The sequence below is a fragment of the Alexandromys fortis genome, unplaced genomic scaffold (genome assembly GCF_014885135.2).
Source record: "Alexandromys fortis isolate MF-2015 unplaced genomic scaffold, M_Fortis_MF-2015_v1.1 scaffold_27, whole genome shotgun sequence".
NCBI lineage: Eukaryota > Metazoa > Chordata > Mammalia > Rodentia > Cricetidae > Alexandromys > Alexandromys fortis.
The window spans coordinates 2139321-2152981 of NW_026067952.1; the positions used below are offsets into that span (position 1 = coordinate 2139321).

Here is a 13661-nt window from a genome sequence, read left to right on the forward strand (position 1 = left end):
CCCTCCCTCCCTCCCTCCCTCCCTCCCTCCCTTCCTCCCTTCCTCCTTCCCTCTCTTCCTCCCTTCCTCCCTAAAAACACACATACACACTCACACACACTCTCTCTCTCTCACACACACACACTCACCAGAAAGCAAACTGTGCTGTGTGCACCACTGTGAACCTCTAAGCTGAGGCAGAAGGATCTTTTGATCATGTTGAGGCCAGCCTGGGCTACCTGGCAAGATTCTATTGCTATCTCCCTGCCCCCTAATACAAGAGAAAATCCCAAAGAAGAAAATCTGACCTTGAAATCAAAGTACAAGCACTTAACTACCAGGGATTTACTGAGGGCTGCCAGACGTGAGGCCGTCTCTGGGGCTCCATGCTCTAATGTGTTTTTGCCTTACAGATGAATGAAATTGAAGTATGTCCAGAGTGTTATCTTGCTGCTTGCCAAAAACGAGACAACTGGTTCTGTGAACCCTGTGTAAGTTGGACTCGATCCCTTTAATTCATTTCTGCAACTCTGGTGCCTTCGGTGGCTATACCAAGAGGGCCCTCTTCGGGGATTCATGAGATGTGAAATTGTATAAAATGATCTGTAAAAGTCAGGGCAGAATGGAGCTAACTGGGCTTGGGCAAACCTCTTGGGCTGAACTGTTTTGTCCCATCCTGGTAACTAGGTTGACTCAAAAGAGGGATGCGGCTAGTGGGATGCAGGTCACAGGACATCAGAATCATGCCTGCAGTTTTTTTTTTTTTCCGAGACAGGGTTTCTCTGTGGCTTTGGAGCCTGTCCTGGAACTAGCTCTGTAGACCAGGCTGGTCTCGAACTCACAGAGATCCGCCTGCCTCTGCCTCCCGTGTGCGCCACCACCGCCCGCTTTTTTCTTTTATCTTTCTTTTTTTTCCCTCTTTTTCTTTTTCTTTCTTTCTTTTTTTTTTAATGCCTGCAGTTTTCTGTGTCATTCTTAAATCTGGTTTGTCTGTTTGAAGACCTTTGGACATACGTCCCTGGAGGATTGTCTCAGGCTCTCCAGAGAGGTACAAAGTTACCCTCATGGACTTTGTTTCTCTTACAGTGTTGGGCATTGACTGGATCAATGTATGTTTATTTTAAGCAGTGGTTCTCAACCTTCCTAATGCTATGACCCTTTAATACAGTGCCTCATGTTGTGGTGACCCCAGCCATAAAATTATTTTGTTGCTACTTCATAACTATAATTTTGCTACTATTATGAATCCTAATGTAAATATCTGTGTTTTCTGATGACCTTAGGTGGCCCCTGTGAAAGGGCCACTTGACTCTCCAAAGGGGTCATGGCCCACAGATTGAGAAGCGCTGTTTTACAGAGGTGCATGTAGCGGGGTGGAGTGAGTATACATGAGAGAGAGGCAGGGCGGAGGGTTGGAGAGGGCAAGACAGGACAAATGACAGTTAACACCCAGCTCAGGTTTCTGAGCCTCTGGAGATAAAGACCAGCTCAGCCACAGCCCTGGGGATCCCCGGCAGATGAGCGCCTCCTGCATAGCTCTCCATTTTCTCCAAACAGCACAGATGGGTGCTGACTTTCTGTGGTGCCAAGAGAAGTGCATTTGCTCATCCATGGTCACCGCAGTAATGAGCAGAGCCAGGACCCGTGCCTGATTCTTTTCACTGTTTCAACACTTTTTTTTTAAATAAGTCAGGTTTTTTTTGTGTAGCACTGACTGTCCTGGAACTCAGACATCTGCCTGTCTCTTCCTCCTGAGTGCTGGGGTTAAAGGTGAGTGCCACCGTGCCAGGCTCACTTTCAGCTGTCGGGCCCTCCGCAGCTGTGTGGCTGCACACCTGCCAGTGAGCACCTGTGTGAGGGCCCTGCTGGCAGCTGTCCTCATTTTGTGCGTGACTCACGCTGTTTTGCCTCTTAATCGCTGTGAAAACACCATGACCGCCGGGCAATGGGCATACGCCTTTAATCCCAGCACTCGGGAGGCAGAGGCAGGCGGATCTCTGTGAGTTCGAGGGTCAGCCTGGTCTACAAGGGCTAGTTCCAGGACAGGCTCCAAAACCACAGAGAAACCCTGTCTCGGAAAACCAAAAAAGAAAAAGGAAAACACCATGGCCAAAATCAACTTGGCAAGGAAAGGGTTTATTTCTTCTTATAGCATCATCCAGGGTCGTCATAGCAGGACCCAAAGTAGAAGCAGTGGAGGGGGCTTGTTTCTCCTAGCCTGCTCAGCCTGCTTTCTTATAGAACCTGGGACCACCAGCCCACGGGTAGCACCACTCACCAGGGGCCAGAACCCTGCCGTATCAGCCATTAATGAAGAAAATGCCCCACAGCCTTGTCTACAGGCCAGTCTGATGGAGGCTTTTTCTCACTTACAGTCGTCCCCCTCCCCAAATGACTCTAGCTTGTGCCAAGTTGACAAAGACCTACTCGGCAGATCCTGTCTCCCCGTGTTCATTTTACCTTGACTTTAATGTGTGTCCCGCTGCCAAGTATAATGTCAACTCTGCCTTTTGTTCTTCTTCTAGAGCAATCCGCACCCTCTGGTCTGGGCCAAACTGAAAGGGTTCCCATTCTGGCCAGCGAAAGCTCTGAGGGACAAAGATGGGCAGGTTGATGCCCGTTTCTTTGGACAACATGACAGGTGGGAATTTAAAAGCAGACTCCGGGTGGAAGCCTGGGAATTTACATCAGATGTCAAAGGTGGCGGAGCCGGCTTGCTGTTATTTCTGCTGCTGTTAAAAAACAAATTCTACCTTTTATTCGCAATGACTATGGCTGTTGTTTTGTTTATTGTCACAACTGGTGTTGCAAAAAAACATTTTATGGTTCTGTGTTGAGCCCAGTGAGGGGAGGGCTTCGTTCAGTCCCTTTAGGGGTCTTAGGAAAGAAGCTGGCCTCCACGGTTGTGTTGATGGATCTGGCTTCGGAATGAGTTCCATGACCGTGTGAGGTGCTGCTGTTTGACGTGCAGTTACTTATTTATTTTGTTTTCTGGAGTGAATTAAACCTCTGTGCAAATTACTTTTAAAAGTAATGTTTTTTAGGGACTGGAGGTAGTTTCCTAGATTGCCACTAAATGGTTCTCTTAGGCTAGATGGAGTAGTTCCCTTTTCTCCATATCTAAAATGGGAAATGGTGGTGGGGGGGGGGGATGGGGATGATGATGTTCTGACAGGTGTGAACCCTCCCTCCCAGCCTCCCCACCCACCCCATCCACCCCATCCACCCCTTTCCATTCTGCACAGGCTGAATGGAGCTATGGAGTCATTCCAGCTAAGAGCAGTTCCCATTGCTTTGGCACCCCGCCTGCCTGCGAACTGTGGGTAGCCAGAGGTGCCGCTTAACATGTTTCCTTTCAGCGGGTCACTCAGGATTTCTTGAATCAAGGGCGCCTTCAGAGCCGTCCCCCTCTGCTGGGACGATGTAGGAGCGAGTGCATAGGAGTTGAAGTGTGTCCCACACAGAATATACATACATATATATATATGTGTATTTGTGATGCTGGTATCACCTATATATATATAGGTGATACCAGCATCACAAATAGCGCTTACTGTCAATTTTTGATTGATTTACAAATCAAAGGAGATAAAGAATTTTAGAGAGATTTAGTTTCTTACAGAAATCCCAGCAGGTCCCTTGTCTCACCGAGGTGGTACTGGCTTTGGGTATCACACTTTAGTTTTGACTCCCTCCCCCATCTTTTTCTGGGGGCAATGTCAGGGGCTCATGTAGCTCAGGCTACTCTCAATTTGTTTTATATTGCAAGGTGACTCTGGGCTCCTGGTCTTCCTTCTTGCCTGAGTGCTGGACTTCCAGGCATACGCCTTGAGACCTGGTTATGTGTTGAGAGAACCCGGGGCTTCCTGCTTGCTAGCCAAGCCCTCTACCCAGTCAGCTCCATCCCCAGGCCCTCCCGATCCAGTCCTGTCCTGAACTTCAGCATTCCTTCATTTGAAGGAATTTGCTTCCTCTGGCTACAGCGCAATTGCTGGCAGGCAGATGCTTGACTTACTGAGCTGCTAGGCCAGCTTTCTCCCAGCTGTAGGAAATGCTGGGTGTGAGGTACTGGCTGACAGCTGGAGGGGCGGAGGCTCGGGAAGGGCTGTGCCTGTGATTTGAACTGGGGTAGAGGAGAGCAAGGATTTGCTTTTTGTTCCTATAGCAGGAGGAGCTGGTGACTGGCTGTGCCCTCCACATCCCATCACAGAGCCTTATTGTTCACAGCTTTGCTTGCTTGCTTTTTTTTGTTTTGTTTTGTTTTTTGGGGGGGGGGGGCAGGGTTTCTCTGTGTAGCTTTGGTGCCTGTCCTGGAACTAGCTCTTGTAGACTAGGCTGGTCTCGAACTCACCGAGATCCACTTGCCTCTGCCTCCTAAGTGCTTGTGTTCATATCTTAATAGTTTAAGGCTCTTCTGTGGAGCAGCATTGTGGAGTCACCTCCAGGGGTGTGCATTAGTGTGGCACAGCAGTGTGTCCCCGTTTACCAGATGGTCCTAGACCCACAGAGTTCATGGCTCTGTTCCTTCTACTGTGTCTGTCCTGCCAGCCTGCCAATGAAGGTGTCCTTGGGCACACAGGCCTCAAAGGCATTGCTTGTACTCTGCTAAGGCTGCTGCCTTAGATGGATGTATACAGTGTATCTCTTGATCTTGGCTGAGAGCCAGACCTTTCCTGCTCTCTTGCAAGATCACGATCCTTCTCAGCATCTGCAGTGTTTTGCAGTTTCCTCTGCTGGCCTGTGCTCAGCTGGTGTGCTTACTTTGGGCAAGGTGGCCCTCCTGCGGATGTATGGACAGTCCACAGTGCCATGGTACCAACACTTTGGAGGCCCAGGGTTTTCCTGTCCCTGGGAGCTGATGGGCATATTCTCCTTAGGGGAATGAATTCTTGGTTCCCAGACAGGAGCTCCCCTCCCCACCCCCTTCTAGACAGGGTTTCTCTTTATAACAGCCCTGGCTATCCTTGAACTCACAGAGATCCCCCTGCCTCTGCCTCGAGTGCTGGGATTAAATGCATGTGCCACCATACCCAACCCTAGACAACCAACCCAGGAAGGCCCATCCACAGCCTGCTTTGCTAAGATGTGCTGAAATTGTGGTATAGGGACCCATGGGAGTCATATAACAGGTGCCAAAAGCAAAAGCCTAGGCATACAATGGTGAGCTGGGTCAGGCTAAGAAACATCCCAGAACCCTACATTCAGATTGTCAAGTTGATTGGCTGGAGAATGAACCCATGGAGGCTCTGGAGGCAGTCACAGGACACCCTGAAGTCTCCCTCTGTTAGCTTTTCTGCCTTTTTTTCCCTTTGGGACAGGGTTTCTCTGTGAAGCCCTATGTTGTCCCTGTAGACCAGGCTGGCCTGAAAAGTCAGAGGCCTGCCTCTGCCTCTCTTTCTCCAGTGCTGGGATTAAAGGTGTGAGCTACCATGCCCGGGATGCTTTTTATCTTTTAAAAGAATTGTTTGATTAATTTTAGACACATGTACCATTATCTAAAACTATAGAAATTCTTATGCCAAATGATTGCTAAGCCTTAAGAAAAAATACCCGTTAGCCTTCATTGCCTACTGTACAATTGAGGAAGGGATCCTTGTGTAACAGGCTAGTCTTGGATTTTGCTCCTTCTGCCTCCTGAGAGCTGGGGCTGCAGACACAAACCCCTGTCCCCAGACATCAGGCAGCTTCCCTACTCTTTGAAGTTGCTGCTTTCACCTCAGTCTTCCCGGTGAGAAAACTGAGGCCCAGGGAAGGCAATACCTTACCCAGGGTCACTCAGAGGAGAGCAGTTCTGTGGCTCCTGCCTGAGGCCTTCTGTGCTGAGGAAAACCTCTTTTCCTTTTAAGGAAAAAGCTTATTCCTGCCTAGGCCCCTTGAGGCTTTTGGGAATAGTGTAGGGGGTAGGAGGTAGTTGTGGCCCAGACAGGGCAAGGGCCTTGGGCCTATGGCCCCTGACTGGGAAGCCCCCGGTGCTGACTCAGGACTGTTGAGTTTGCTTTGTTGGAGTTCCATTCTCCTAGGCCGGAAGTGTCTGGGGCAGCCCTGGGGATTCTGGTGGCTCTCACTTCTGCCTCGCCTAGCCCAGAGCCCTGTCTCTTCTTACAGCTGTCTGACTTGTGCTCAACCTTGTTTCTCCTGCTTAGACATGAGGGTCTTCAAGTCCCGGCAGGAAGGTGTCCCTAGCACTTCTAGCACCCTGAGATCAACTGTGTGTTTGGGGGTTCTCACTTGCAGCCAGGCTTTGTGCTGAACTTGGCCTTTGCTCAGGGCCTCCTTTCTCATGCAACACTTCCTCTTCAGGTGTAGGAATTCATGCCACCTGTTGCGGTGGTGTAAAATGCTGTAGAAGGAAGCCCAGACAGGGCTGGGTCCAGAGTCCTGTGTGGGCGCTGTGGATACAGCCGGGCAAGTGTGTCTCTCACAAGTGCACGTCACTTCTTTCCCCAGCTCCCCACACATCCCATGGCTTTATGCCAGACTTAGGTTTGAGGTCCAGGCACCCTGGAAAAGTATTTGAATGAGGCTGAGACTGTGGAGTTAGGAGTGCACGATTAACAAGATGTTCTGGTGTCCCCCGTCCACAGGAGCATGGCTGGGTGTTCTCAGTCCGTCCTGTGGTCATGAGGTAGGGTGGGGGTGCTGGTTCTGGAAAAGCACCTCACTGCTTTTGGTTTTGTGGGTCTCTGCAAAACTTCCAGGAGTGTGGGGGTCGATATAGAGGAGAACAGCAGCAGGTGGAGCGTGTCCACCCCAAAGCCAAAGGCTACTTTTTATGAAGAGTTTTCCCCATTTTTATTTTCTTACATGCTGCCAGGTGTGGCGTGGAACTCAGGAGGCGGAGGCAGGAAGATTCTGAGTTGCAGGCCAACCTGGACTACATAGTGAGAATTGAGACACTCAGATCAATCTGAAATTTGCGCCTCCTTCTAGGAGTATGAACTTATAAAGGATAGTCCCATTTGGAATTGTAATTTAAAAAAAAAAAAAAAAACCCCAGAAAGGAGGTCCATGTTCAGCTGAGCAAGATCCAGGAACTATGCCTTCTTCAGATGTGTCGTGGAGGGCTCTGACTGGTTTTCTTCCTCTGAAACAGCAGAAAACTGAAGGGATTGATTGTCACTCCTTTTATTTTTGGTGTTTAACACTCATTTGTTTGCTTCTTTATGTGTGTGTGCGCGTGTGAGCACCACGGTGCATGTGTGGAGGCCAAAAGACAACTTGAGGGGGGTGGCTCACGGCGGTTCTGCCAGAGCAGGGCCTGCCTTAGGCTTGGCAGCAGCGCCTTCACCTGCTGAGCCATCTTGAAGGCCTCCATTGTGTGCCTGACAGATTAAGATGGCCAAGTGTGTAGAGCGCTTTCACGTCTTGGCTAAGTTTTGTTGTTCACGTTCCATCCCTAATACCTCTGTGAAGTGGATCATTCATTAACCATTCAAAACATGCCTTTTATTTAAAAAGGAGAACCCACATTTAAGGATCTTGGCAAGCGCCCGCCAGGCTAATTTGGTTTGCATTAAGAAAATTAAAAATAAACAATCCTGGGAATGAATGAAGCTGACTCAGTCTCTCTCTTTTGCCCTCCTAGAGCCTGGGTCCCCATCAATAATTGCTACCTCATGTCTAAAGAAATCCCCTTTTCTGTGAAAAAGACTAAAAGTATCTTCAACAGCGCCATGCAAGAGATGGAAGTTTACGTGGAGAATATACGGAGGAAGTTTGGGGTTTTTAACTATTCCCCGTTCAGGACGCCATACACCCCCAATAGCCAGTACCAAATGCTGCTCGATCCCAGCAACCCCAGCGCCGGCACTGCTAAGACAGACAAGCAGGAGAAGGTGAAGCTCAATTTTGACATGACAGCGTCCCCCAAGATCCTCCTGAGCAAGCCCCTTCTGAGCGGGGGCGCAGGCCGCAGGATCTCCCTGTCCGACATGCCACGCTCCCCCACCAGTACGAACTCTTCCGTGCACACGGGCTCTGACGTGGAGCAGGACCCAGAGAAGAAGGCCCCATCCAGCCACTTCAGCGCAAGTGAAGAGTCCATGGACTTCCTTGATAAGAGCACAGGTCAGCCCCAGTTGGGAGAGTGGGGTAGGAGTCTGTTGGGTGCACTCTGGTTCTCGGTGCCTCACCCATGGGTACAAGCAGGCAGGCCATCACAGCCATCATGGGGTACAGTGATGGACTTGGTGAATAACCGGATCCCAGACACGAGGGAAGTGTTCCCAAAGGCCATTCCTAAAGGGTGGAGATGGGCCGAAACCCTGCAGGGCTCAAGGCCTCTTGGATTGATCCTCCCGCCACCATCTTCGAGTGCTGGGATTACAAGTGTGTCCACCACAGTTGCTCTTTTTAGCACAATAAAAAGTGTGTTCGTGTGCAAGCCCTGCATTTCAAAAACCAGGGTTTTATAGAAGCTTGTGTTCAATTTAGTGTCTGTCTTCCCTGGGCTGGCATATGTGACATAAAGCTTTGTGGCAACATTCCTTGTTCATTGAGACTTCAGAGTCCCTATCCTAAAAATACACAACCTTACTTGCTAATCCTGAAGGGCGGCCATATAAAATAAAAGCAGACTGGGTGTGGGAGCACATTGCTGTGTGGGGAGCATTTGGGAGGTAGAGGCAGGAGGATCAGTCTGTTGGACTACATGAGAGCTTGTCTCAAAAATACCAAAACCAAACCAACCAAACAAAACCCTCAAAAAAGAAGGGGTGACATTCAGGATTGTTTGGCTCTTATAAATTGCACCCATTCCTGTGTGTGTGGGGGGTAGGTTCTGTGTTTTGGTCGTGGCTGTAGCTATGGACATTAGTAGCTGAGTTTCAATAAAACTTTATTGATGTTGGTTGGTGAAAACTGAAGCCTGACTTTACTATAAGTTTATGCGTTAAGAACTATTGAATTGGGCTGGAGAGATGACTCTATGCGTAAGAGCACTGGTTGTTCTTGGTGAGGAGCTGGATTCAGTTCCCTTCATCCACATAGCTGCTCACAAGCACATGTAACTCTAGGTCAGGGACTCTGATGTTCTCTCGTGACCTTCTTGGACACCAGGCATGCAGGTGGTGCACAGGCATAAATGCATATATTGGGGGAAAAGCTATTGAGTTTTTGTGCAAACCCCCTCCCCCCCTTGCTAAATACCCTGCTTAAATAGCAGGCCACACAGGGACAGGGAACAGATTGGGCCCATAGACCCTTGTTGTTGTTTTTTTTTTTTAAACCAAATATTTATACGAATTTTATTGTTAATGTGACAAACCTGCCTGCCAGGCCACGAAGCAGGCCTACTCCCTGCCACTGCTCCCTCCTGCCCTCCGCTGTTAGCAGTGATGTCGGAAGGCAGAAGCTAGTGGAGGGAGAAGAGGATGTACACTCGTTCAGACCCCTACAGTCAGGGACAGTTGACATCAGGCGGGGGTCCGTCCAGAATGCCAGAAAAGCCTACCCTGGCATAGAGCGAAAAGCCATGTAAGCAGCCATGTAAGCCAGAGTGCTGTGATGGAGCACGCATAAGCATGAGGATTTAGAACCTCATGTTCTTTCTTTTTGTGACAGGGTCTCGCCCTGTAGACTCAGCTGTCCTTAAACCCACAGAGATCTGCCTAGCTCCCTAGTGCTGGGATTAAAGGTGTGCACGAGTCAGTGTGAGCGCAAGTGTCTGTGTTTCATGTGAGGACCAGAGGGTAGCTTGCAGAGGGCAGCTTTTTGCTTTCACTGTGTGGGTTTGAGGGCTTGACCTCCGGTCATCAGGCTCAGTGGCAAGTGCCTTTGTCTGCCACAGGCACCATCTTGCTGGCCTCCACGCCACTTTTTCCTTTGGGAGACCCAGTATCACAGCCTGTGTTTGTTGCCCCCAGAAGCAGATAAAACTTTCTAAGCAGTCAGTCTTCCACTCAGTAGGGAGCCTGTAGCTTTCAGGGGAGCCACAGCCCTGGGTTCTGCTGCCTCCAAGTGGTTTCTACCCCCACCACATCCGCTTATATAGGCCGCTTGGACAGACTGGGATTCATCAGTGTTTGCCAGCTATTGCCAACAGACCTCAGTGAAAATGTTCATGTGTGCTCTGGTACTGTCCTGAGCCTACAAACTCTTCTGAGCTAGTGGTGCTTTGGTCTTGGCGGACTTGGCATTCCACCATAGGTTGCTGTCAGGGAGAAGGGAGAATGTTTTCATGGACTCTGTCTTATTGTGAAATCAATAGTTGCTGTAACATAGTTGTCCGTGACAAATACTAACCCTCCCTCCCATGACCAGCTCTCCTGAGCACCCTCAGGCACTTATTCAAAGTCATGAAGGGAGCGGAGAGTGATTGACAGGTGATGAGGGCAATGAAAAGCAGAGTTCTGTCTCATCCTGACCCGCTGTGTCTGCTCATGTGCATTGGTGTGTAATGCCTGCCCAGATGGCATTCACAGAATATTTGTGTGCATGTGTATGTGTGCATGCATGCGTATCTATGGCACTTGTGTGGAGGTCAGAAGAGTCAGCTTTCGCCACTACATGGGACCTAAGAATTAAACTCAGGTCATCAGGCTTGGGGGCAAGTGCCTATACCAGCTGAGCCATCTTGGTGACCCCATGCGTTTGGCCTTTTGATTGAAGGTGCATGCTAGCATTGTGGGTATTTATTTTGTTAAGGGCTACTTAGATTCATGAGTGGTGTATGACTTGAAGGTCCCCAAACCCTGAGCCAGAGCAGCAAGGGCTTCTGGTCAGCTGATTCTTGATACAAATGTAGATGCAGCATGGCCAGATTGCTGCTTCAACAGGAGACACTTCAAATGTATATAATGGCAACATGTACTGGTTCATTTTGTGTACATGCAAGTGTCCCTGTCCTCTAGCTTCTTTCTGTTGCTGTGATAGACGCCCCAGCCAATGTACATGTGACTATATCTACAGAATTAGAAAACAGTTGCTTTACCCGAGATTTTCATCACATGCAGACCGGTGTCCTCTGGCTGTCTGCAGCTTTTACCATGCTTTGCATTTGCTTTATTTTTGAGACTGGGTCAGGGTCTACTCTGTAACCCTGACCGGCCTGGAACTCGCTATATAGACTAGGCTGGCTTTGTGTGTGTCTGGGTGTTTTGCCTGAATGTATATCTGTATACCACATGCATGCTTATTACCTGTAGAGGCCAGAGGGCATCGGGTTCCAGTCCTCTGTCTCTCCTCCCACCCCTGCTTGTGAGTGAAAATTTTTTTAAGATTTATTTATTATGTATACAATATTCTGCCTGCATGTGTCCCTGCAGGCCGGAAGTTGGCACCAGATCTTATTAGAGATGGTTGTAAGCCACCATGTGGTTGCTGGGAATTGAACTCAGGACCTCTGGTAGAACAATCAGTGCTCTTAACCGCTGAGCCATCTCTCCAGCCCTATGAGTGAAATTTTTAAAAGAATTCTTGTAGTGGTGAGTTTGTTGGTAATGCACACTTGAAAACCACTCACTTGCGGCTGGCAAGATGTCTCTGTTAAGTGGTTGTCTTGTGAGCGTGGGGGCCTGATTGAATGTCAGGCCTAGTGGTTCACCTCTGTAATCTCAGTGCTGGGCGGATCAGGGTGGGTCCCTCAGCCTCCACCAGCTGGCCTAGCCTGTTTTGGGGGAGTTCTTGGCTAATGAGATGCCCTGTCTTAAAAGACAAACAAGTAAACTCTGACCACCACATGCTCGCACACAAAATGTGCACACGTGTCCTGCTCCACAAACATGCACATACATGCACACATGCCTCGTTTCTTCTCAGTTCTTTGTATAACAAGCATTCCACTTCTGTTTGTTCCGATACTATGGAAGTAATAGTGATTACCCCAGCAACAGGCCGCAGGGAAAGGAAGGCTGCCCGCCTGGTTGCTAGGCCAGGCAGTCTGCGATTCCCTCTGGTAAAATGGATTTAATATTTGTAAAACTTCACCCTCAAATAATTTTTAATGTTTGTTGAGCACTGGCCTAGAGACAGGGGACATGCATTTGTTATTCCCGTCCTGTCTCCAGAGGCGGGAAAGGATTTCCTCATGTCCTCCTTGATTCAGACATAAGTCTCTCAGCTCAGGAGCTACATTTGAAGACCAGATGCTAATCCCTCCTTTCTTGTTTATGGCCATGAATATCTTGCTCCCATGCATGTAGGTATATTACAAGTGTACCACATGCATGCCTTGCCCACAGAAGGCAGAAAAGGGTGTCAGATCCCAAAGCACTGGAGTTACAGATGTATTGGTGCTTGCCTGCATAGGCCGGAAGTGTTGGATCCTCTGGAACTAGATTTAAAAATGGCTGTGATCACAGTGTGGGTGATGGTGATTGAACCTGTGTCCTCTGTAAGAACAGCAAGCGCTCTTAACTGCTGGGCCACTTTATCTTTGAGGTGATAGTTCTTCATGGTGGGGATTTTCCTGTGTCTTGTTGGATATTTAGTGGCATCTGGGTTCTCTAACTAGATGCCAGCATGTGTTGGTGAGGATGGTACATGGAGGAACCAAAGTCTAGTAAGGAAATAGGAAGTGAGTGCTGACGCCACACTTAATGGATGCCCGGTGCCCTTGGCGCAAGTGGCTTGTTAGACCCAGCCCTCACTATAACCTGATAGGTGTAGTTGCTTTTCTCATCCCTGCGTCAGGCTGGCTGTCCCCGTCCTTCTCCAGGCAGTCACCTTCCCTAAAGTCAGCAGGGGCTGGGATCTGAACCCTAAATGCCCACCTCTGATTGAATCCAGGTCTCTCTAGTCTTTCCCATGCTCTTAAATCGTAGAGCTGGAGAGGTTGCTGCGGGGGCGGGGAGGGGGGCAAGAATGCATCCTACACTTGCTGAGGATGCAAGTTTTGATTCCCAGTATTCATGTTCTGAGGGATCCAATGCCTTATAGGCTCAGTGGGCCCCTGGGATTCACATGTACCGCTGCCCCAAGTTCTAGAACTGGAGTCGTACCTGCCCAGCCAAGTGCGGGAGTTTTCTTCTTCCTCAGAACGGGTCTCGCTGTGTAGTGCTGGCTGGCTTGTGACCTGCCATATCGCTGATCAGGGTCTTGAACACTTGATCTTTCTGCATCTGCTTCTCGCTGCTGGGATTGCAGAAACACCGTACAGGGCCTACATTTTTATAATCTCTGCCGGTGTCTAGCTTCTTACCTTTGTGGATCGTTCATGTCTTTCTGTCAGGACCAAATCATCTCACTTCAGGTCATGACCAGTTTGCTGTCTTTAGGGTCCAGGAGCCATACTGGGCGGTCCCAAAATGTGTGAGGATAAACAGGTCTGGACTGGGTGGGTTTTTGTTTGTTTGTTTTTGTTTTTGAGACAGGGTTTCTCTGAAGGTTTGGAGCCTGTCCTGGAACTAGCCCACTTGTAGACCAGGCTGGCTTACAGAGAGATCCACCCACCTCTGCCTCCCAAGTGCTGGGATTAAAGGCGTGTGCCACCATCGCCAGGTGACTGGGTGGGTTCTTAGGAAACTGTTAACCCCTCTAAAGCATTTGACCTTTGTTCTGCTTGTTTGACCAAGGAAGGAAACCATTTGAGCCGGGCGGTGGTGGCACACTCCTTTAATCCCCAGCACTCGGGAGGCAGAGGCAGGCGGATCTCTGTGAGTTCGAGACCAGCCTGGTCTACAAGAGCTAGTTCCAGGACAGGCTCCAAAACCACAGAGAAACCCTGTCTCGAAAAATCAAAAAAA

General features: G+C 49.3%; 1 protein-coding gene across 13 annotated transcripts in view; it reads left to right on the forward strand.

The window, feature by feature from the left end:
* Zmynd8 (zinc finger MYND-type containing 8) overlaps nt 1-13661 on the forward strand; it is a 105511-nt gene that overhangs the window by 61659 nt on the left and 30191 nt on the right. For all 13 annotated transcript variants that reach the window (XM_050150788.1, XM_050150798.1, XM_050150795.1 and 10 more), the window contains 3 exons: nt 393-470; nt 2505-2620; nt 7565-8046. In XM_050150788.1, the coding sequence (XP_050006745.1) occupies nt 393-470; nt 2505-2620; nt 7565-8046 (676 nt within the window). The remainder of the gene's footprint in view (nt 1-392; nt 471-2504; nt 2621-7564; nt 8047-13661) is intronic.